At 39.0% G+C, this 24,901-nt stretch overlaps 1 protein-coding gene across 2 annotated transcripts in view; it reads right to left on the bottom strand.

Moving 5' to 3' along the window:
• Window positions 1-24,901, bottom strand: part of dnajc3a (DnaJ (Hsp40) homolog, subfamily C, member 3a) — an 80,126-nt gene that overhangs the window by 5,664 nt on the left and 49,561 nt on the right. For both annotated transcript variants that reach the window (XM_069890371.1, XM_069890370.1), the window contains exons 5-11: window positions 23,746-23,898; window positions 20,620-20,801; window positions 18,201-18,320; window positions 17,903-18,008; window positions 9,651-9,771; window positions 5,643-5,775; window positions 4,766-4,914 (exon numbers count right to left, since the gene is read on the bottom strand). In XM_069890371.1, coding sequence (XP_069746472.1) covers window positions 4,766-4,914; window positions 5,643-5,775; window positions 9,651-9,771; window positions 17,903-18,008; window positions 18,201-18,320; window positions 20,620-20,801; window positions 23,746-23,898 — 964 coding nt within the window. The remainder of the gene's footprint in view (window positions 1-4,765; window positions 4,915-5,642; window positions 5,776-9,650; window positions 9,772-17,902; window positions 18,009-18,200; window positions 18,321-20,619; window positions 20,802-23,745; window positions 23,899-24,901) is intronic.

Raw genomic sequence — 24,901 nt, 5'->3', positions numbered from 1 at the left:
CCTGGACACAACCTGCCTGACGTCCATGCCAATGTCCTGGTCAGGCCCCCAGTGCACCTTCCTTTAAATTCCCCATTCGTAAGCGCTGTAGCCACGTTGTGCTCGCCACTAGGCTATCCATGCCGTGATCATAATTACCACCCTTTTTCTTAAGTTTACAGATATAGCCTTGCTAAAGTACTTAATTATATACTAATAAAGACTCTTACCAGGCAGGGATAGGGACACACTTTGGGAGTTGCCCCAGCGGCAAGACGTACCAACCAGCTCTTCATCTTGGCTGCCACCATTTTATTAAATACAACTTTATTGAAACTTTATTCAAACAGCTGATGCAGACAGGGCACTCCGCTGACTGAATGTTTGCTCCCAAGGGGTTGTATGTTGCTTCGGAGAACACTTACTTTTACAATTTTGAACTTTTATTTAAAACTTTATTCTTGTTTATCTTAAAGATTATCTATCTATCTATCTATTTATTTATTTATTTATTCCTTCTTTTCCTGGTTGAATTTCTGGTTGATTGAATACAGGATAATGGGAGTTTAACTGTACTTGGGTAATTGGTGCAGGTATAAGAGAGCTAGGCTTGCCTCTAATCTTTTGAACAGCTTTGAAGTCTAGTTGCTATTTTGCATCTCGAGGACCAGAGTTGTGGCAATGAAAGTCAAGAAACAATTATGAGGCTGAAAATCAAGAATAAAACAGTAAACGGCATCACCCAAAACTTTGGATTACCAAAACAGTTCGAACAGCATTAAAAAGAGTGGACAGTGAGCTCAGTAATTGCAGAGGGACTGGAATTCCAAGGAAGACCTCTACTGCTGGTTACAGAAGAATCCTCAGCATAATGAAGAAAAATCCCCTAGCATGTCCAACAGATCAGAGACACTCCTCAGGAGGAAGGGGTGGATATATCCATGACTACAAACATTTCATTGTAATCTAGGCATCCTTTCTGTGGCTAACTAGTGGCTTGCATATTGCAGTGTAGCCTTTGTATTTCCACACCAGCCTTCTGAAGAGTGTTTCTGATCTGTCTGATAGACATTTGGGAATTTTTCTTCATTACGATGAGAATTCTTCTGTCATCAGCAGTGGAGGTATTCTTGACCTACTAGCCCCATTGCAATTACGGAGTTCACCAGGACACTCCTTCATGATGTTCCAAACTGTTGATTTTGGTAACCTAAGCTTTGGACGATATCTCCTACCATTTTATTCTTGTTTATCAGCCTCAATGACTTCTTTGGCTTTCATTGGCACAACTCTGGTCCTCACGTTGAAAAATGGTAATTACAGATTCCAAAGTCATCAAAAGCTTAGAAGCAAGCCTAGCTCTCTCATACTGCATCAATGAAGCAATTAAACATACCTGGTTACTCTCAAACATTTGTGAAGCCAAATGTCTCAAACATTATGGTGCCCTGAAAAGTGGGGCCTATGGATTAAAAAGTATTGTAATTTCTACATTGTCAAACCAAAATGTATAAAAATAACCTTGCATAAAATCTGGAATGTACACTTTAATTACATGAAAATTGTTTGATTACAAATTTAAAACTGTGGAGCACAGGGGCAATTAAAGGAAAAAAAAGTGTCTTTGTCCCAAACATTACTGAAGGAACTGTAGGTCAGATTGTTGGCAATCTCATCTGGAATTGTGAGAGCAGAATTGTAATGAGAGGAGAGGCATTTAAAAAACAGCGGGAGAGGTAGGTGCTTGTTTAAATTTCTCCATTAGCCAACAAAAGGAAAGCAAAGTCAAGCAAAGCTGCTGTTGCTCTAGTGGTCCAATGTAGGAGTGGGACTTCAAGGCTTTGGTTCAAGAGGCTTCAGTGAGCAAAGGGTGAATTGGAGGTCCAAGAGTTAAGGCAAGATAAGGACAGGTTTTTTAACTCTTTGCACTTTAACAAGCAGTGCAAATGCCAACCACGAAGGGGCATGTTCCTCTTGCAGAATGTGATACTCCGGGAAGCCAACAGTATCCCTGATGACTTTATCTACGAGAAGAGGATCCAACTGCAGCTCTTCACAGGCTGTGTTAGATGAACTCCGGATCATTTGGGAGTCTTGGTGGGGGGGGGGGAAGGGGGGCCAGGTGATAGACAAGAGTTACAGTGATGCACCAAGGAGGCATGAGGGGTGGTGAAGACCAAAATGAAGAGGCAGAGGCAGTAGATGCACAAGGGACAGCTGCTAGGTAGTTTATGTGGAAAGACAGGCAGATAGGGCAAAATTGCAGCCAGTGTGATGAGTTTCCATGCAACAGGGACACACAGTCAAAACAAATAAATGACTAAAAGTTTTGTATTGAAATGCATGCAGCATAAGAAATAAAGTTAATGACCTTGTGGTACTGCTACACATTGGCAGGTATTATGTGGCCATTATGGAGTTGTTCTAAAGGATGGATGTCATTGGGAGTATCAAGTTGGAATAAAATTATCATATTCTATTTGGCTGCCTGTTGCTAGTGATTTTCCACAGGGGTCAATGTTGGAGCCACTTATTTTTGTGTTGTATATCAATGATTTGGATTATGGAATGAATGGCTGTGTGACTAGGTTTGCAGATGAGAAGATAGGTGGAGGAGCAGATAGAGTTGAGAAACAGGGAGGCTGCAGAAGGACTTAGATTAGGAGAATGGGCAGAGAAAGTGGCAAATGAAATACAATGTCAGAAAGTTTATGGTCATGCACTTTGGTAGAAAAAAATAAACAGGCAGACTATTTTTTTTAATGGAAAAATAAATTGAAAATACCCAGATGCAAAGGGACTTGGTAGTCTTTTTGCAGGTAAACATGCATGTTGAGTCAGTGGTGAAAAAGGCAAATGCAATGCTGACATTCATTTCACGATGAATAGAATACAAGAGGGAACTGATATTGTGCTGACATTAGAGAGAGTTCTGAGGAGGGTTACAAGGATGATTCCAGGAATGAAAGAGTTATCATATGATGAGTATTTGACAGCTCTTGGCCTATACTCATTGGAATTTAGAAGGATGGGGGGGGGGGGGAATGAGGAGAGGGGTGAATCTAATTGAAACATTTCAAGTGTTGAAAGGCATGGAGGTGGAAAGGTGATGTCGAAAGGTTGTTTCTCATAGTGGCACAACTTCAGGATTGAAGGACATCCACTTAGAACAGAAATGCAGGGGAACTTCAGCCAGAGGGTAGTGAATCTGTGGAATTTGCTGCCACATGCAGTTGTGGATGGCAAGTCATTCATTGGGTGTATTTAAGGCAGAGATTGGTAGGCTCTTGATTAGCCAGGGCATCAAAGGTTATGGGGAGCAGTGGGGCTGAGTGGGGAAAAAAGGATTAAATGGCAGGCAGAATTGATGGGCTGAACAGCCCATTTCTGTTTGTATGTATTATGTTCAGCATGTACAGGTCCTATTACAGGGCTAATTCTAAATACAAAAGACAATGATATAAATGTTGCCACCAAGGTAGAAGAAATATTGGAAACAATGAGCAGTGTTTGCATCTCTGAACCAGGTTTAAATGAAATATACCCTAAGTTCTTATAAACTCCACAAAAGAAAATAGTCCATCTTCTTTGAAAGGGTATATCATTAGGCCTTGATAAGTCAAATGATCATCCAGATGCTTCTTAAAGGTTCTGAGAAACCAACTTCCACCTTTTCAGGCAGCGCGTTCCAAAAAGCAGCCCTCTAGATGAAAAAAAGATCTTTCTTGCATTCCCTCTTCACCTTGTATGTATGCTCTCTGATCCTAGATACCTGTCATGGGGAAAAGTTTCTCACTATTCACCTTTTCTTACCCCCCCCCCCCAATAATTTTAATTTACCTCAAATCCCACTCAATCTCTTCTGCTCTAAATAAAACAAACAGAGTAACATCTCTCTCAGAATAGAAACGTTTTAATCTCTCCTCATAACTGAAACATTCCACTTCAGGCAAAATGCTGATGAATCTCCTTTGTAGAATCTCGAGTGCATCCATGCCCTTCCTTTAAAACTGCACACAATATTCAGCTGTGGCCTAAGCAACACTGTTTAAAGTGGTATCAAGATCTCCCTGCTCCAATATACTATGTCCCATCAAATGAATGCAAGCATCTTAAGAATGTCTTCTTCACCATATACCAAGATCCCTTGGAGCTCTTGAGGTTTATGTCCTACATTCTCTTGACCCTCAAACTGCAATATCACACACTATCACTATCAATTTCACCCACCACTGCCCAGCCCAATCCACCCACAGACCCATGTCACTGACATGGCAGTTAAGTGCCTGATAGGACAGGCCAGTGAGTAGTTTGTCAGCTGATGTGCTCCATTCACCTCATTTTGTAGGGCTTCTGTGGTCCCAATGTGTTGACTTAATTTCATAAACCCATCTCAAATGCTCCCTCTCCACTTTGAGTATCGAGTCAATGTACATGTTCAATGTGAAAGTCAAAAAACTGCAAATACTCAAAATTTGAAGTAAAAACAAAAAATGTTGGAAACACTCAGGTCAGGAAGCATCCTCGGAAAGAAACAGATCAGATTTCTATGTGTCTTATTTACCTTGTTCACCTTCAATCCCCAACTTCTCTACAATTTGTTTTCTCACTTTTCCAGATCCAATCTTAACTGCTTTTCACCTCAGATGTTTATTTATTTTCTACTTTTATTTTACATTCTCTATTGTCTTAAGCAGATTACATGTTCAGAACTTGATTCTTATTGTCAATAGACAAGGGAAAAACTTGAGAAAGGGGGATGGTTTAATAAAAAGCCATTCCATACCGGGATCAGTGAGTACTTCTTTAGCTGCAGCTATGTCTATAAATTTTTTTTCAGCTTGCTTCTTCTCGTTCTCTTCCTGGAAGTTATCTGGATGCCACTGCATTGCTAACTTTCTGTATGCTTTTATTATCTCCCGTTTTTTTGCATTTCTATGAAGTGAAAAATTCAAAGAAAAAACTGTGTACAACCATTACTCTGTTTAGTCAATTATATTGCACAAGTAGCACACACTTTCAGTGAAAACATTCACAAGATCTATTGCAACATCATACAGTCTTTTGTAAATAATTTAAAATAATAAGGGATAAAGGCATTAGATACTTGTTAATCTTTCAATTTCAAGTAAAAATATTACTTTGAATTATTTTGAGAAACCATAGTGATAGGTCATAAGCTCACTATAGCACAGAACAGTACAGCACTTGAACAGGCCTTTGTCTGTACTAAACAGGATGTCCAAATAAAATTAAAACTCTACTGGTTGCAAATGATATACAGTATATCCCTCTATCCTCTTCATTTTCACATCTATTTAGAAGTCTCTTAAATGCTATTATTTTATCTCCTTCCACCATTACTTTTGACAGCCTGTTTGTCACCCATCACTGTGTGCAAACAAAAACATTGCCACACACAGCTTCTTTAACTATTTATTCCCACCCATGTAAGACAAACGTCCTCTAGCCAACACTTTTACCCTAGGGAACTAGCCACATTATTATAGCCTCTCATGATTTTATAATTTATAAAATGTAAACTACATGTACTATAATTGCACAAAATCAACTAAATATTAAACTATATTTGTCAACACTTCAGTCCCTCATGATAGCCTAGTTCCTGGTTACTCTACTTAGATATTAACATTCAGATGTACCTTTTCACGCCAAGTATTTTATAGTAGTCTTTTCTTTGCGACTGCTTTAGAAGTTTCTGTGCCCTTTCCAATCCTTCTTTTATTCCTTGATCACTGTCACTGTGATCTCTTGCAACTTCATAGTCTTTGATTGCTGTAAAAAAAAAAGCACCAAAACATAACCACTTCTTTCTTCATAGTTAGACGTCTAACTATGATCATGTTCTAGCAATTAAGGATCCCAACTCATTTAGTCATTAACAAGGCATCAATGAACACACGTATATTGGTAATTCGCAGATAGCAAAGGCAGCTGTCTCAGGCTGCTGGATGATGCAGATCAGCTACAAAGTTTGGTTGAACAAAAGGAAATGGAATGTAATCCGACAGATGTGAGGTAATGCATTTTGGGGAAGCAAACATGAGTAGGACATACACACTAAATGGCAAGGTCATTAGGAGTGATGATGAAAGAGAAACCTTGGGTTCAAGTCCAGATTCTCAAAAGTGGATGGTTGTCTCCATAGGCCATGACATAGAATCTGGAACATCATGTTATAACTTTATGAAACGTTACTTAGACCACACTTGGAGCATTGTTTGTTTGCCACAACGCAAGGACTTGGGAAGGGAGAAGGAATGGAGATGTGGTCTTTCACAGAGTCTTACTCCAATCTATCCCCTTGTAGGCTCAAGTTGCCCTGTAGAACAGGGATGGCAGAGCTTTGTTTTTAAAACACCTAAAATTCAGAGTCTGGTCCCAACAGTCGCCACTTGCAGCAGTATAGACCTTGAGGGTTTTGGTCTTCATGGAAGTAACAGACCAGCTCAGGGCAGAGCATAAGAACCCACCCTGCCAGAAAGCCTAGGAGAGGACCATGTAGAATAGAAAACTCCAGCAGCAGACAAGTGCAGGGCTAAGCAAACAGCCTCACATCAGGCAGCAGGTTGCTGGAGTCCAGATAGTGGGAAGCAGGTATCATAACAGGGATCCATGATGATGCCGATGACAAGCAGGACTCCTGAAAGGAGTTAGGTCTTAACAGTTTCTTTATTGCTATTTTGTGTAGATGACAATAGTTTAAATTTATTTGTCACAAATAAATAATGCTAACAGGTTACTTCTAACATTAGACACCCACGTAAAGAGCACAATTTCTAAACATAGGATTCCAGTGAAAAGATAATTAGGACGGGGTCAGGCAGCATGATAACATTGTTGTGGGGTTCATTCAGGATCCTGATGATTACAAGGAAAAAATGTCTTTAAGCTTGTTGGTGCATGTTTTCTTACTCTTAACCTTTATCCCTGGTGGGAGATTGGAGAAGAGAGCATGTCTGGGTGTGATGTGTTCTTCTGTATGTTACATGCCTTTCCTATGCAGTGGGAGATGTAGATGGAGACCATGAAAAGGAGGGAAGATTTGATCATGTTCTGAGCTGCATTCATTGTTTCTGCTACTTCTAAATAGAATTTTGAGACATCTAAGAAAAGAGGACAAAGGTTTAAAGAGAGAGGTAGAAGAAATGGTCAACAATTTCAGCCAGAACCCTTGTCCAGTCTTGAAGTTTTCCATTCCAAGATATTGACCAGTCATTTTCTCCCATTGATGTTACTCAACCCTTTGCCCCTCCAGTAGACTGTTTTTTGTTCTAGATTTCAGCATTTGCAATCTCCTGCGTGTTCCCAATCTGTCAGAGGAACTGAGTGCATCAACCAGGATGGGAAAGAGCCGAAATAGCTCGGTTGGGAGAGCGTTAGACTGAACCAGGATTGGCGAGGGGAAAAATAGTCAACATTTCAAAACATCAACAATTATCTCCTTCACTGGTGTAGCTTGATCCACTGAATTCATTAAATTAAATTTAAATTTAGACATGCAGCACAGTAACAGGCCATTTCAGCCTAAAAGTTCATGCCACTCAATTTACACCCAATTAACCTACACTGCCAGTATGTTTTTAAAATGGTGGAAGGAAAGAGGAACCCCTGGAGAAAACCCATGCAGACATGGGGCGAATGTACAAACTCCTTACAGACAGTGCTGGACTCAAACCCTGGACTGGTTCCAATCACTAGCGCTGTAAAGGTGTTGCGCTAACCGCTACATATTGCTCCAGATTCTAGCATTGTGCAGTCTGTGTCTGCAGGTAAACTGGACTTGTGTACTTGTTTACAATGGGCTACATAGACATCATGGGCCAAAGGATCAGTTTCTGAGCTGTAAGGCTAATAGTGGTAGAATTAGACCACTTGGTTGCGAAGACCTGTCCAATCATTTGATGTGATTAAGGCTGATCTGCCCTAGGCCTCAGTTCCCTTTCTGTGCTTGTTTAGCTCTCAATTACATGATTTTTCTAAATACATATCAACTTTTTAAGATGAAATTTCTTTGATCAAGAAGATTGATGAAAACAGGGCAGTAGATGTCTGAATGTTTTGATAAAGGTAGACAGGGTTGTGAAGGCATTTGTAACATTTGCCTCCACTGGTAAGGGCACCAGGTACAGAAGTTGAGATGTCACGTTACATCCGCACAAGATGTTGGGATGGCCACATATGAAATACTTCATGCAGTTCTAGTTGCCTTGCTATGGGAAGGACCTTATAACAACAATGCAAGAGGGACTGAAGGGCCTGAGATACAAGAGGAGGGATTGGCTAGGACTTATTTCACTGTTACATAGAGTGTGAACAGTAACAATCTTCTCCCCATAGTAGCATCTAAAGGGCATAGGTTTAAACTGAAGGTGTAGAAGGATGGATTAGGGATAGGGAAGGATTGAGAAGGGGACGAGGCATTCTCCCACCACTCCCCACCATGCACACAAATTATGGATATAAGCAAAGAGCTGGAAGAGAAAGTGGTAGTTACAGTTCTGATTCTTACAGAAATTTGAAGCTGTACATAGGTTGGAAAGGTGGAGAGAGATATGGGACAAGCACAGTCAAAAAGGGACTATGTTACTGAGCAACTAAGTCAGCATGGACGAGTTGGGATGAATGGCTTGGTTCCATGTTGTACAAATCTAAATACCTCCAGCAATCTGACTTCCAAAATCTCCTGAGAATTCCAGAAATTTACCACCCTCTACGATGATAAATTTAGAAGAATCCTGCCTCCTAATCAATGTGCAGGAGCACTCAGGTAATCAATGTGCAATGTTTGATTCTCCCTTTCTACCCTTTTGGAGGTTGAGAGGGAGTTTCAAATGCTCCAAATAAAGGCATAGCTGACAAACAATGAATCACCTGGGGGGAGGGGTATTCTTGGAAAAAAAACCTTGTAGCTGATCATTTTAAAATGTACCACAAGATAGAGCTCATCATTGCATTCCTTCACCAACTCCCTCTCCCAGTCCACCACATGGTTGAACTGCATTATTGTTCCACACCTACTCCCCAACACCAGAGTCCTAGACCAAACCAGAGTCCCTTGATCCTTCCCAAAGTTTCAATCATACTGAGGCTTTTGCAACTAGGATCTACTGTACTGAAAAGTTCTGGCTAAGCCTCCTGCAATCATATTGACCTGGAGATTCAGCACCAGCCAGGTGGCAATAGCCCGAGCTGCCAGAAGAAAGTAGCCTCCAAGGTTAATGATGTTGATGGACTCAGCCCACCTTGCAAAGTTAAATGAACCACCTTGCATTGGTTTTTCACATAATTGGCAGTTCCAGGTTGGATGATCCATTCCATTATTAACCATTTCTACTTTAAGTTTTCATTGTTGCTGCCAACAACTCAATTAGCAAATGGAGTGAGTAGAAGCATTTATCTTGACCAGCCATTCTCAATTGAGGCATATGCTCCCCCTACCCCACTCCACCCGAGTGGGCCAATTAAAAAAAATATGTTTTTTACTTTGTTGGTAGGAGAGAAATATGGAAGAAACCAACTGAAGGTGACTGCTTCACAGGGAAGGGGGCCCAAAAACTTTGAGCAGAATCCTAAACAGGGCATAGCCAAAAAAAGTTGAGAATGGCGGATCTAGACATTCACAAGAGTATAACACTAGTAGACCATACCTTCTTCATACAATTCCTCTAAAATATAAGCTTCTGCCCTGTCTTTCAACGCATTGATATTGCTTGCATCTTGTTCCAATACTTGTGTGCAAGTTCTGATGGCTTCATTTGCTTGTTGGTTCTATCAAAGATATTGCAATAGGAAAAAAAAACTTGAATGAACACTTCATTCAAGAATTATTCACCAGTCTTCTGGAAAAAACACCCACTCTCTATCTCAACCATCAAAATGCTATGACCAGTTTTAACCATATCTCTCTGACCCAAAACATTAATTATTTATCTTTCTATATATGCTGTCTAACCAACATTTACTCCCAACCATTGGGCGAAAAAAGTACTGAGCAAAATTCTGATCACCCTATCCATCTGGCAGATTGATAAATAATCAAAGGTGCATCAGCAATCAGCAGTTGAATTTTTTGGAGAGGATGGAAAAAGAGGTAAATCAGTGGATCAGTGGACAGCACAGTTGGCGCAATACCTTTACAGTTCCAGTGATCAAGACTGGGGTTTGAATCCTGCCATGTCCATAAGGAGTTGTACGTTTTCCCAGAGAGCTCCAGTGGGTTTCCTTCCACTGTTCAAAACGTACCGGGTTGTAGGGAAATTTGGTGTAAATTGGACGGCATAGACTCATGGAGCAAAATGTGACAGAATATGTTATGTATTATATTGTATATACATATGTTTTGGGGAGATAAATTGGGGCAGGTTTTTTAGTGTAGGCACATACAAACATTTCAAAACAGATTTCATTTAAAATGCTGGAGCTCTTCTCAAGCCAGACAGTCAGGCTTCGAGAGGCTTTGCAAAATCTTTGAAGAGTGCCCAAGGGACTTCTCTAATAACCATATAACCATTTACGAAGCGGAAACAGGCCATGGATTGTTGTTTTGAAAAGCAACAGATTAAAGAACCCGGAGGATCAGGTTCAGAGCCGCAGTCTGTCTGAGTGATGGTTGCTGTTCTAAGGGGGTTATGTGGTCTTGCAAGCAGAGAGAGTCAAACAGGCTTTTCTCTGAGTGTGAAAGAGAGAGAGAGAGGTAGGGAGAGAATTCAGTTCAACAGCAGCAGCTGAGCTGGAAAAGGACAAGCTGGCAATCTTGTGGAAAAAAAAACATTTTGAAGACAGGTTGTGAGTGCTTAGTTCAGCCTGGTCAAAGCCCTTGTGATCCATACAAGAGGAGAGGACTGGATGCCTAATGTTTCACTTGAAATAAGGGAAACAAAAAGGAACTCTGTGGTGACCTACAAGAAAGAGGTTATCTGGAAAACCCTGCTGGGCCCAGTTTCTTCAGCAAGACAATGACGTGGCTGATTAAAAAGAATCAGTTTGTGTCCAGCGAACAACAAATCTCTTTCAGAAAACCAGCAAGAACCTTACTGAGTGGTAACCATTTACCCTTCAAACACCAAAGCCTGGTGAAATTCATAAATGTTAAATTCTCTGCATAGTATAAGAATTGCCTGCAATTAGTGAACATGGAGAAGTGAGATTGGACTGTGAATCGAAGAACTTTTCTAAACTTATACATACATGTACACTTAGAATTTGAAGGGGGTTACGTTAAGTTAAGAGTAATAAGAAAGTTTGATCCGGTTTGCATGTTTAAAGATAATTACAAGCAATTTTTGTTTAAGTAACCATTTGTCTTGGTGAATTTCTATTGCTGCTGGGTTTTGGGGTCCTCTGGGCTCGAAACAACTGTTACTGTGATTAAAAGGATAGAAAATACAAAAATGAATTATCTGAAAAGCATCAGATCTGATACTGTAGAAGTACTGCACTACCTTGCAATGGTAATACACCAGAAACCAACCAACATTTGCACAGGAATAAAATACTGTCATGCATCTCTCAAAATCAAATATCCATCTATGTTTGCTCAATTACAATTGATGAGAAAATGAAGATGATGAAGCGCAGGGTAATAGCAAATGGTATGCAAGTATATCAACGTAGTAATAGTGTACTTGATAGTTAATGAGCTCCTCTATAACTGTGGGAAGCATTTTTTTTTAAATGACAGTGGAAGCTCTTGAGGTTTAAGGAGTACAGATATTAAATAAGCAAAATTTATGAGCCAGTTTTACCCCAGATAAATAGGCCCTTTACCCAAACATGTCGACCCCAAGACAGCTTCATTTGCTACCATTCAGCACGTAATCAATCCTCCAAATGCTTCCTGTCCACGTTTCCACATCTGGGTAAGGAGAACTCAGCACAATAATTAGAGTATTGTCTCACCAAAGTCTGTATTGTTGTATCATACATCCCTGTTCCTGAATGAAGGCAAACAGCCAAACACATTCTTGACCATCTGCTTGTCATCTCCAGTGTCCCATACTTCCCTGGGGAAGTTCTACCACTTCTTTGTATACTTTCCTAATATTTCTGGATCCTATTGTAATCTATTAACTGCCCACTATACCATCTGCAAACTTACTTACCATACTAAATAAATGGTCATTCAAGTCATTAATATACATGACAAACAAAAGTGGACCCAACGCTAAACCTGTGATACACCATTAGACACAGGCGTCCAATTTGAGAAACAACCTTTTATAACCACCCAATCTCTCCTATCACCAAGTCAATTCTCTCAACTCAAAGATTCCATGTGATCTTGCAAACCAGACAACAATGCAGGACTTTGCAAAGGCCTTACTCAACATCTACCATCCTACCCTCAATCTTCTTCGTCACCTCTTCAAGAAACTCAATCAATTCTGTGAGACACGATTTCCCATGCAAAAAACCATTCCGACTATCCCAAATCAGTGTCTCTTAGAATTCCCTTCAATTTTTTTTTAAACCAAAATTGACAGTAAGCTCACCCAACTGCTTTTCTCTGGCTCGTCCTTACTGTCAGTTTCTTAAATAAAAGCAAAATCTTAGACATCCAGTCTTCTGACACTTCAGCTGTGCCTAATGATAATGCAAATATCTCTGTCAAAGATCTTGAAATTTATTTCCTAGCTCCCCACAATGTCCTTGGATTCACTGGATCAAGCCTCAGGATTTATCTTTCTTTATGCATTTTAAAGACCTCTAATAGATCTGCTTCTGCAACATTGACATTCTTCAGGACATTACCATTTACTTTCCCAAGTTCCCTAATATCCATACCTTTCTCGGTGGTAAATGCAAGTAAAAAATACTTAGGACTTCACCAATCTCCCATTGATCTTAAAGGGGCCCTAGTTACTCTTAATAAATTTGTAGAATCTCTCAGATTAATTTTATCTGCTGAAACATCTCATACTCCCTCTCTGCCATCCAGATGGACTCCTCCATTCTCTGCACTGCTCAAAGGATTCATCTGATCTTGCCTGTCCATAACTGACAATATGCTGCCTTTTCCTTGACCAGAGGCTCAGTATCTCCAGAGTTCCTCAATCTGCTCAGTCCTGTCCATCACTCCAACAGGAACATGCCCTTAAAGGTTAAAATGTATCTATCATCTCTGATTCATCGTTCTTTTTCTGATGTACACTGGGATCTCCTTCAACATCAATGTCAGAGATTAGTAATGTTCAAATGCAACAACTGATCAAAATGGTGCAACCTGATGGTTTTAAAATGATCTTCCATTCCAGACCATAATTTAAAAAAAATTTCTGCAGTTTATGACTTAAAAGATGGGAGAATTTGAAGTGAAGAAATAACACATGTTCAGATTGTTAATTTCTGCTTGGTGTATAAATCTAATGAGCCACGGGACAAATCAGAATTGTAGACCACATATTCTGTGCCACTTGAACATTTCAGGATATTGCCATGTTATGGACAACTGTGGATGCAAGGGCCTAACCTCTGGATTTTGGAACTAGGGGAACCACTGTCTTTGCTGTGTCCCCTGGGGGAGCCAGAATTTGATTTCCAGGTAGTTTTCCTATAAGTCCGATAAAAGTTGTGGGTTTATAAGTAACTTGGTGACATTACGCAGAGCCAATGCCAATCATCAAGGGTCCATTGTGTGGATAAGATTTGGTATTAGAGAGGGAAAGAGGAAACTGTCAATTCATAAAGAGGAGAAAATGTGAAAATAAAAGGCACGAAATGAGCAAGAAAATTTGGAAAGAGGAAATACTGAACCATTGTGGTCATTCTGGTTCCAATATTATTAAAGAGGATGTTCCAGGACTTGAACCCAGTGAAGATGAAGGAATGGTGAAAAATTTCCAAATTAGGATGCTACTCTATTTGGTAGAGAACCTATAGATTAGTGCTCCCATGATAGTAAAGGTCACAGATCTAAATGTAGCATTGAAGAAGCTGTTATGTTGCCTTTGTGCATTTGTACTGAAGGAAATGAATATTTCCACTGATGGTTTCCACTGATCAATTTCCAACACTTTTTTTCTTTAGATTTGATTTTTCTATTTTTTGGATGAAATGTGTAATTGGTCTGTTAAAAGAAGCATATGAGGAAATTCCAGAGGCTCTGGCCACAAATGTTCAATTACACAAAAAATAGGATGAGTAGACCAGATGGCTTATTGACCTGTTCCACTATTCAATAAGATCATGGCTGATCTGATTGTGGACTCAACATCACCTATCTCTCTGTTCCCCAAAACCTTTAGTCAATGTGTCTTAAATACATTAAATGCAACAACCCCTTCTGCTTTCTTGCACTGAGAATTCCATAGATTCACTACTCTATGGGAGAAGCAGTTTCTCCTTATTGGTCTTATAACTGCTGAGTATTGAGGATATACAGTGCCCTCCAGAATATATGGGACAAAACACATTTTTCCTTTATTTGCCCCTGTGCTCCAGTTTTACATTTGTAATCAAACAATTCACATGTGATTGAAGTACACATTCCATATTTTATTCAGCACTTTTTATACATTGGTCCTTCATTACAGAGAACCATAATATTTGAGTCCATAATATTGAGAAATGATATGTATTTTAAAGTAGTCATGTTTAGTTCTTTATTGCATATCCCTTGCAATGACTGCTTGAAGTCAGTGATTCACAGACATCACCAGGTGTTGAGTATCTTCTCTGGTGATACTCTGCCAGACCTCTGCTGTAGCCATCTTCAGCTCCTGCTTGTTTCGGGGGTTTGTAGCCTTCAGTTTTCCCTTCAGCATATGGAAGGCATACTTAATTGGATTTAGATCAGATGACTGAAGACTTGGCTATTCAAGACTTTTTTCAGTTTTTAGCTTTGAAAAACTCATTTCCTGCTTTAGTAGCATGTTTGGGATCATTGTCTTTCTGCAGGATGAAAAAAAGATAAAAAGTTGCTGTCCAATGAGTTTGAAGGCATTTGCTCGAACTTGGGATTAATTTTGCTACTACCATCAGCAGTAACATCATCAATGAGTGCATCAGTAGCTACAACAGCTACACAGACCCAGGCCATAATACCCCTTGCCACTATGTTTTTCAGAAGAGGTGATCTTGGGTAGTTCCTTTATGTCCACACATTTTGCTCCTACCATCACTCTGATACAGGTTCATCTTGCTCTCATCTGTCCACAAGACCATTTTCCAAAACTCTGAAGGCTGTTAAATATTTCTTGCATCTTCCAGTGCAGCCTCTGTATTTCTGTTCATGACATCTTCTGTGGACAGTAATTATCAACACATCCGTACCTGGCTCCTGAAGAGTGTTTCTGATCTGTCGGGTAGGCTTTTGGGGATTTTTCTTCATTTTAGAGAATTCTTCTGACATAAGCAGCAGATGTCTTCTTTGGCCTATCAGCCAGTTTGCAATTACTGAGCTCACCAGTATGCTCTTTCTTCTTAATGATGCTCCAAACAGTTGATTTTAGTAATCCTGTCTTTTACTGTTTTATTCTTGTTTTTAGCCTCATAATGGCTCATTTGACTTTCAAGAGCACAACTCAGGTGTGCATGTTGAAAAATGGCAACTAGACTCCAAATGTGATCAAAAGTTTAAAAGCATGCCTAGCTCTCTTATACCTACACCAATGAAGCAATTCAACATACTTGCGTAATCCAAACAAATGTCCCAAACATCATGGTGCCCTGAAATGGGAAACTATGTATAAAAAAGTGCTGTAATTTCTACATTGTCCAACCAAAATGTATACAAATAACTGTGACTACAAACTGTGAAGCACAGGAGCAAATAAAGGAAAAAAAAGTATCTTTGAGCCAAACATTATGGAGCGTACTGTATCCCCTAGTTCTACTATTATCTGCTAGTGGAAACAATCTCCCTGCTTCTATCTCATCATTCCTTTGATAATTTTTTAGAATTCTATAACATTCTTCACCCTCCCCCTTCATCTTTCTCTCAACTCCAGTGAGTATAGTCCCAAGGCTTCTCTATCTCTCTTCACAAGTCAACCCCCTAATTTCTGGAATCAATCTGGTGAACCATCACTGAACCACCTCTAAAGCCAGCATGCTCTCAAGCAAGTACTTCAATACATTTCCAACAGAACCTCCTTGCTCTAAAATTCAATCCCTCCAGTAATTAAGACCAACATCACATTTTCCTTTTTGATTACCTGCAACTTTTTGAAATTCCTTTACAAGTATTTCCAATTCTCTGACTAAAGGTGTAGTCCTAGAGAATTGGTTGACTATTTATATTGCTTAAATAAGGTGAAGAAAGAAATTAACTAATTACAGGCAAATTGTTAATTTCAGCAATGTACAAATTATTGGAAGCCTTCATTCTGTAAGAATCAGATTAATCAGGGATAGTTCACATGGATTTGTTACAAAGAGGCTGTGTCTGACTAATTTGCTTGAAAATTTCTGAGGAGGCAAAAAGGAGATTCTGATATAATCTACCTTGATATTAAAAATAAACTTTGACAGAGTCTAACAAGCCAAGATGGTCTAAAAATTAAAAGCATTGGGAATCCAAGAGTGACAAATTGAATCTATGATTAGCACAATGGTGGAAGGGTAAGAATAAAATAGATGACTAACTGCCATTTGTATTATAGAGTATAAAGATATGTTTTGGGGAGATAAATTGGGAAAGATTTGTTAGAGTAGGTCACATACAAACACTTTAAAACAGATGAGAGAGAGCGGAAGAGAGGGAGGGAGGGAAGGGGAGAGAGAGAGAGAGAGAGAGAGAGAGAGAGAGAGAGAGAGAGAGAGAAATGGTTCATGCAAGAGACGACGACTGGCTGTCTAATGTTTCACTTACAATAAGAGAAACAAAAAGGAACTCTGTGGTGACCTGAAAAAAAAAGCTTTTCATCTGGAGAACCCTGAAGGGGCAAGTTTCGTCAGCAAGACACTGGAGTGGCTGATGGAAGTACATCAGTTGTGGATGCCTTGGAACAACACATCTCTCTCTCAAAACCAACAAGAACCTTCCTGAGTGGTAACAATTTACCTTTCAAGCACCAAAGCCTGGTGAACTTTATAAATGTTAAATTCTGTGCACAGTATAAGAATTGCCTGCATCCAGAGAACTTGGAGGAATGAGAAGTGAGATTGGACTGTGAATCAAAGAACTTTTCTGAACTTACACACACATTACATACACGTGCGCTTAGAATTAGAAGTTAGGGTAAGTGAGTCAATAGAGATAAGTTAAAGTTTGATTCTATTTTCATGTTTAAAGATAATTAAAAGCAACTTTTGTTTAAGTACCATTTGTCTTGGTGAATATCTATTGCTGGTGGATTTTGGGGTCCTCTGGGCTTGTAACAACAGGAATACTTTCAGCACTAGAATTGCACAGTGAATACTTGTTCACCTGCTCTTTATTTTATTTAAAAGATTCCAGCATCTGTAGTTTTTAATGTTTCACATCAAGATGAATAATTAATTTTGGACTGCCATTTACCCTAAGGGTGATTGGCATCTTTTTGCATTGGAGATTTGATGATTCTTAGAGTGTTTCGGCAGTCCTAGGGCTACAAAAAAATTTGTTTAAATTACATCATAGATAACAATGTTAAAATTGTAAAAGTAAAGCCTTGCGTTTAATGCAAAACAGTTGTAATAAATAATAAAAATGGCTGTTGTTCAGGAATTCATGTTTTTTTAAATGCAAACTAGTTTCTGCCTTTCTGTTTTGCAGATTATCACTTCCACTTGAAACAAATCTTCTCTAGTCCCTCCCAGAGGGATCCCCCTTCATCCCCAAATCTTTCCACAAATTACACCAAATCCATGCTCCCTGGTTATTCAGCTCTGCAGTGATCCTAATCACCAACTTGATTTTTATATGAAAATATTGATATTAATCAAATATCAAACTGTAAACAACTCTTACTAAACTTACCTTTGACAAACAATGGCAAATTCTTTCCTTTGCATACAAAGTATATTGAAAAATATTTGGCTCAGTTTTCATGGCAGATTCATATTTATTAATAGCATCAGTGTATCTATAATCAGAAGAAAATAATTGCAACACATTGTAAGATGTATTTGTATAATAAACAGTGGCTCAATTTGTGGCATTAAACAGCATCACCACAAGGTTAAAGTGAGCAATGATTAAAATCTTAGGTATCCACTGAACATATTAGAATATCAAATGAATGATCAAAATTGCCATAATTTTAAGGTATACTTACTTTTCTTGTCTTATGAGATCTTCTCCTGTTGTCAACTGTTTGTTAAGTTTTTTCACTTGCTTGTAATGGGCAAAACAAAGTTTATGATCTGGGTCCAATTTGAGGCATTCCCGAATTTCACTGTGTGAAAATTATAGCAACATTTTACATACTGTTACAGATTATATTTTATATATTTTAAAAGGAGATAAATTGTGGCAGGTGTTTTAGTGGAGGGTGGAGGTCAAATACAAACACTTCAAAACAGATCTCATTTAAAATGCCAGAGCTCTGCTCAAGCCAGACGATCCAGGTTTTAGGTGCCTTTGCAGGAACTTTAAAGAATGCCTATGATAACTTCACAAGTAGGTGTAAATTGGACATGCTGTCGAGTAATGGATTATTGTCTTGGAAAGCAACAGATGAACAAACTCAGAAGCTTGGGTCCAGTGACGCAGTCTGAGTGCAGTTTGCTGTTCTTAGAGGGACATGTGGTTTTCTCTGTGAGTGTGAGAGAGAGAGAGAGAGAGAGCTACAGTTCAGCAGCAGCAGCTGGGATTGGAACATGGAAAGCTTGTGGAAAAACCCCATTTTGAAGATGGGTTGTATGCTCTCAGTTCAGCCTGGTCAAATCCCTTGTAGTCCATACAAGAGGAGAAAGCTGGCTATATAATGTTTCACTTGAAATAAAGGAAACATAAAAAACCTCTGTGGTGGCCTGAACGAAAGAGGTTATCATCTGGAAAACCTTGATGGGGCAAGTTTCTTTGGCAAGACACTGATGTGGCTGATTGGAAGGTATCAATTTGTGTCCAGCGAACAACAAATCTCTAAAAAACGACAAGAACATTCCTGAGCGGAAACCATTTACCTTTCAAGCACTAAAGCCTGAAAAAACTAATAAATGTTAAATTCTGGGCACAGTATTGAATTTCCTGCAACCAATGAACTTGGAGGAGTGAGAAGTGAGATTGGACTGTGAACCATTCTAAACTTACACACACATGCGCTTAGAATTAGAAGGGGGTTAAGTTTAGTTAATAGTAATAAGTTAATGTTTGATCCTATTTTCATGTTTAAAGATAATTAAAAGCAACTTTTGTTCAAGTAACCACTTGTCTTGGTAAATTTCTATTGCTGCTGGGTTTTAGGGTCCTCTGGGCTCATAACATTATAATGTCAAAATTCATGGGGGTTTTGTCCATGTTTCCGGTGTTTGCCAATGTAAATTGGTGTTTCTGCCGGTTCTGTTTAATAAACAAGAAAACTTTCAACTTTATGATCAAGATCTTTTGGAAGTTTCTTTGCAATTTTTGTTTTTTGTTGTAATACCAGATTTTTCCTATTTACGAAACTCAAAATCTTTACTGAGGACTGGATATGACTTTGCCCTCTGCAGTGCAAATGTTCTTATTTTATTTCTGGTGTATGTAGCAATCTACCTTTTTTTACAACGTGATTTTCCAACTCTGGCTAATGAGTGATTCCTTTTTTCAACGAACATTGCCTTTTTGGTATTTTTCTTAAAGTCTCTTCTTTCTTCCTCCAATCTCTTACGAATTTTCTCATATGCATCAAATTTTCTTGCAGCAGCCCAGTTGTTGGTTTTCATGACCATTTCTATCACTTTCAATTTAAAACTCACTTCATACTTTCATCGCTAGTTGTGTGGTTTCGATAGACCCTCCATCTCCAGCCAATGCACAGCAGATCAATCCACGTGATCTTTGGGAGTTGATATATATGCCGGTCAATGGCCCATCTCAGGTATCGCAATCTTTGGGGGTCAACTTATGAGCCGGTCAGCGGGCCAAATCAGGCATCCAGAAAATTGGGGTTGACTTGTACGCCGGATATACCATAAAACCCTTAAAATTAGGCTGAAAAATATTTCAGTGATTTGTACGCTGAAATATAGGGTACCCTCTGAGTGGACAAAGTTGCCTCTCAGGTCCCTCTTAAATCTCACCCCTCCTCTCACCTTAAATCCAAGTCCTTAGTTCTAGAATCATATAACTTGAATGTATACAATGAGAATTCACTTTATCCATGTCCCTCATGTTTTTGTAAATTTCAATAAGGTTTGTAATAAGATTTTGGCAAATATTCCCTGCACCCCTTCCAATTACTAGATATTCTTCCTGCATCTGGGTGAACAGAACTGAACACAGTACTCCAACTGTGGTCTCATCAACCCCTTAGAGTTTTATCATGAGGTCCCAACATTTACAGTATACTCAATACCCTTTCCTATGAAGGTCAGTGTGTCAAACACCTTCACCACCCCAGCCACTCAACAGAAACTAAAATTTTCATGGATATGAATTCATCCACAATCCTTTACTTCAATAAGCCTCTAGCAAAAATGAAATTGTTCACAAAATAGATCAAACTGAACAAATTATAACAAAAGTACAATTTGAAAAATGAGGATACTCACCCAAGAGACATTTCATGATCTCCAAGCTGATAATAAATTGTACTAATTTTGTAGAATGCTTCTGTATTGTCATATTTAAGTTTTGATGCTGCTTTCAAATCACTTATTGCTTTTCCACTTTCATCAATCTGTATGTAGCATTCTGCACGGAGTTCTCTTAATTCAGAATCCCAAACACATGTCTGACGCAGAAAACAAAATAAAATTTAAGAAACAAATAGAAAACTTATGACTTCTAAGTATCCCCAACTGTGTAATCTCGGAGAGATGATATACACAAGAAACAAGAATTGCAGGAACTGGAAGTTGGATATTGGAATAATGGATTGAAATAAACAGGAAAAGCTTTGAAAGGATATATTCTCAAGGATCAGAATTTGGAACTTTGGGAAAGTAAATGTTGGCAAGTTCATAGGGATTGGATTGTTAGATTAGAAGGGCTGAAAATGTTGCAAATGTATCTTGGTACTGACAGACACAAATATAGAGGTTAACTTGTACATTAAAGTGACCAAATTCAATACATAGGATATGAAGAGGAAAGTAAAAGAACATTGGAAGTCTTTTGAAGCAAGAATCCTGAGAGGCAAGGTGGATGAACTCATGGCATGGATTAGTCTATCGGATTTTGATATTATAGGCATAATTAGAAACATGGCTGAGTGAATGGCAGCTCAATGTTTGAGGGAATATACTACAGGAAAGAGAGAGGAGGAGGTTAGAGGGAAGATGGTCTTGTGTTTTGATGAGAGAAAAAACATGATAGTAAATACGATATTCTTTGGTGTTCACCCAGTGAGCCTACATGGGTGAAACTTAAGAAAGGAATGATCATTCTGATATTTTAGGCATGAGAGACAAATGTTATGGGAGTTCAATCAGCAATATAATTAATAGGGTATTAATAGTAGATGATTTCAACTCTCTTCTCTAAGTTTAGGTAACTTTCCATCCCCACCACAATCCAATTCCATCAATTCTGTCTGTCCTCTACCTGCTTCTGTTCTACTTTTCTCAAAACTAACCCTTCGTCAGCCATCTGTTCCTCTACTTGTCTCTCCACCTCTCCCACCTTCATTTCCACGCTATCTGATCATCTCTTGGCACCTCCCCATATATACTTGCCACCTACAATCCCCACTTTAGTCTTGGCAAAGGATCCCAATCTGAAATGTTGACTGACCATTTCTCTCTAAGCATGCTGCTCGTCTGAGTCCCTCCAGCCTCTCTTCACTCAAAATGACAGTATCTGCAACTTCCAACCTATTGAATGGAATGCTCAGAGCACAATGGGGAGAACATATCAAACATGTCTCAGAAAATTTTCTCAAACAATATGCAATATTGGATCTCCTCTTGGGAAACAAGGCAAGCCAAGTGCCTGAGGTGTCAATAGGAGAGCACCTGTACAAGTGTGTTCTAAATGGTGATTATACCTGCCTGCACTACCTCTTGTGGCAACTGACCATCATGGGATAGAAGTGAGGTAAGAAAGGTGGAGGGTACTGCATTTTTCTTAATTAGGGAGAATATCAGAGCAGTGCCACTCTACACAGAGGATACTCTTGGGGATCATCCAGCAAAGCAATATGGGTGGTCTTGGAAACAAGGGATCACATTGATGAGGCTGTATTACAAATCCCCCAATAGTCAGTAGGAATTAAAAGGAACAAATATGTTGTGGGATCACAGACAGCTGTAGGAATAACAGGGTTGTAACTTTCCTTATATTGACTGGGACTCTTACAGTGCAAAGGGCTTGGATGGGGCTGATTTTACGTCCAAGAGAATTTACTCAAACAATAGGTTGAGTAGAAAGGGTGCAACTCTGCACTCCTGCTTGAGAAACAAAGCAGGGCAAGTGACTGAAGTGTCTGTAGGACAGCACTTTCAAACCAGTCACCACAACTCCATGAGCTTTAAAATAGTTATGGAGAAATATAGGACTGATCTATAAATAATTAATTGGGCAAGGCTATTACGAACTAACAAATTTTGTTATGAATTAATAAAGTTCAAAATAATAGTTTTTTTATTAAATATCAACATATGTCTTACTTATCTCTAAACATAGCTCTTAACTTAATTCCCACTATGTGCAAGTGCAGATGTCAAAATCCAAACCATTAGTTTAACCTCGAGTCTAACAAGTCAATTTTAAACTTCACCATCAAACATCTTGTGTTGCTTGAACATTTTAAAATCCCATTTCAGAAGTAATTATTAAGCACTTTTAAACATCATATCTTCAGATCTCTTTAAGTTCATGAATCCTTTGATGAGTTGTCTTTCAGAGATATTCTTCATAAAAGTGTTTTCACAAGTTTCCCCCATCTTGTTAGGGTTACAGAACCGTGATCTTCACAATTATTTTTCTCTTAATCAGGAGCGAAGTGGTCTTACTTAATTTAAAGTCACTTACTTTGAGTAACTCCCATAAAAAGGATAATGCAATACTCTCTCTCTCTCTCCACAGACTAGGGAAGTAAGAGGCTTTTTAAAAATATAGAGAGTGCTCAGGGGAAGAATGTTCCTTTTGAGGTGAAGGGCAAAGTTGGCAAGATTAAGAAATGCTGGATAACCAGAAATATTGAGGAAATGGTCCAGAAATTAGGGGCATATATCAATTATACACAGTTGGAATGCAGCAAAACCCTTGAGCAATAGACGATGTAGGAATTCATGAGGAAAAAGGCAAGGTGGGGGAATGCGATAAGGTATGGAAAAATCCTTAGATTCTACATGAAAATTATAAACAAAACCAACAAGGGAAAGAACAAGACCCTTTAAAGATCAACAAGGTCAACTATGTTTGGAACCACAAGAAATGGAACATGTCCTTCATGAACATTTCTCATCTGTGCTATGTATGTACAAACAGATTAAGTGCAGTGTTGTACACTTAGAGTAAATGACAGTTTATTGGGGAAAATAGTTTTTGTCTAAATAAGCCTCAACTTTGAACTAAAAAAAACAAACAGCTTTTCTATCTCTAATCAATAACCAGCCACCAATCTTGAGAATATACATTCCTGCACATGCATTTAAAATAAGTTCAAAACAGTAAGAGATTTTTCACATTAAAATTGCCATGGTTCCCTGTGAAAAGTTACAGCTAAGACTTGCCTCAATAAGAATATCCAATAATTCAATTGCAGTTGTGTAATCCCTTTGTTCAAAAGCAGCTCGTGACTGTACAATTATCCTTTGCAATTCATCTGCTTTAGTCAATTGGGATTTGGCTTCATTTTCCTCCTTCTCGCTGGGGTTAGATTGTATCTGAAAAATAAATGGCAATTCATTAACTCTAAGGCAAGGATGACTTCTGAAACATAAGTTATTATGAACAAAGTTTTACAGAAATGTAGCAGGTTAAAAAAAAACATTTAATAAATCACAAGTCAAAACAGGATTATGAAGTATTAATTGAAAAACAAAATCTGCTGATGTTGAAAATTAAAAAAAACATCTAAAAAGTTCAGTTTTTCACACCACAGATGATGGCATTTCTGAATATTTCCAACATTTTAAGGATTTAGTAAGGAAATACTGAACAATTCAGTATTTAAAACACAATGAAAGTGATCAGCCCAGCTGGATGATCCTCATAATACCCAATTGTTCATTCCAGTAAAAACTGCACTGCTGAAAAGAGTTTTTGAAAGTATGGGCTACATCAACTATGGTCAAAAGAGCTGTGAAATTAAATCAAACTAATGCTGATATTAATACAGTATGTTTCTGATTATCCAAAGTGCTTGGGTCTGGATAAATGAAAAATGATCTAAGCAGTCCAGTAGCATCAGCAGAATATTTGTATCAGTTGTCACCGATCCCTGACTCTTCCCCACCACTGTCACTGAACTTGCCCGGGAGCCCAAGTTGCCCACTTGAATCCCCAACACCTCCCCACCGCTGTCATTGAAACTGCCTGGGAGCCCAAGGTGTCCATTCGGATCCCCAACACCTCCCCACCGCTGTCGCCTGAATTGCCCAGGAGCCCGAGGTCCTGACTTGGATCCCCGATACCTCCCCACTGCCATCGCCGAACCTGCCCAGGACCCAGAGGTCACTGATCCGATCCTCCCCCCACCCCTCAGGGTTCACCCTAATGCCCTGATTAGATCTGTCCTGACAGCAACTCTGGGCACAATGGAGAACCAAGTATAATGGAGGGTAAAGAAGAAATGAAAAGAGAGGGGGAAGGAGTGACCTGAAATTAGGACAATCTCCTCATTTGTTGCCTGACCCGCCGACTTCCTCCAGTCACTCACTGATGTTA

This window comes from Narcine bancroftii, chromosome 7 (genome assembly GCF_036971445.1).
Source record: "Narcine bancroftii isolate sNarBan1 chromosome 7, sNarBan1.hap1, whole genome shotgun sequence".
Lineage (NCBI taxonomy): Eukaryota > Metazoa > Chordata > Chondrichthyes > Torpediniformes > Narcinidae > Narcine > Narcine bancroftii.
Note: the sequence above shows the minus strand (reverse complement) of the source record. Positions and strands in the feature narration are given on the sequence as shown.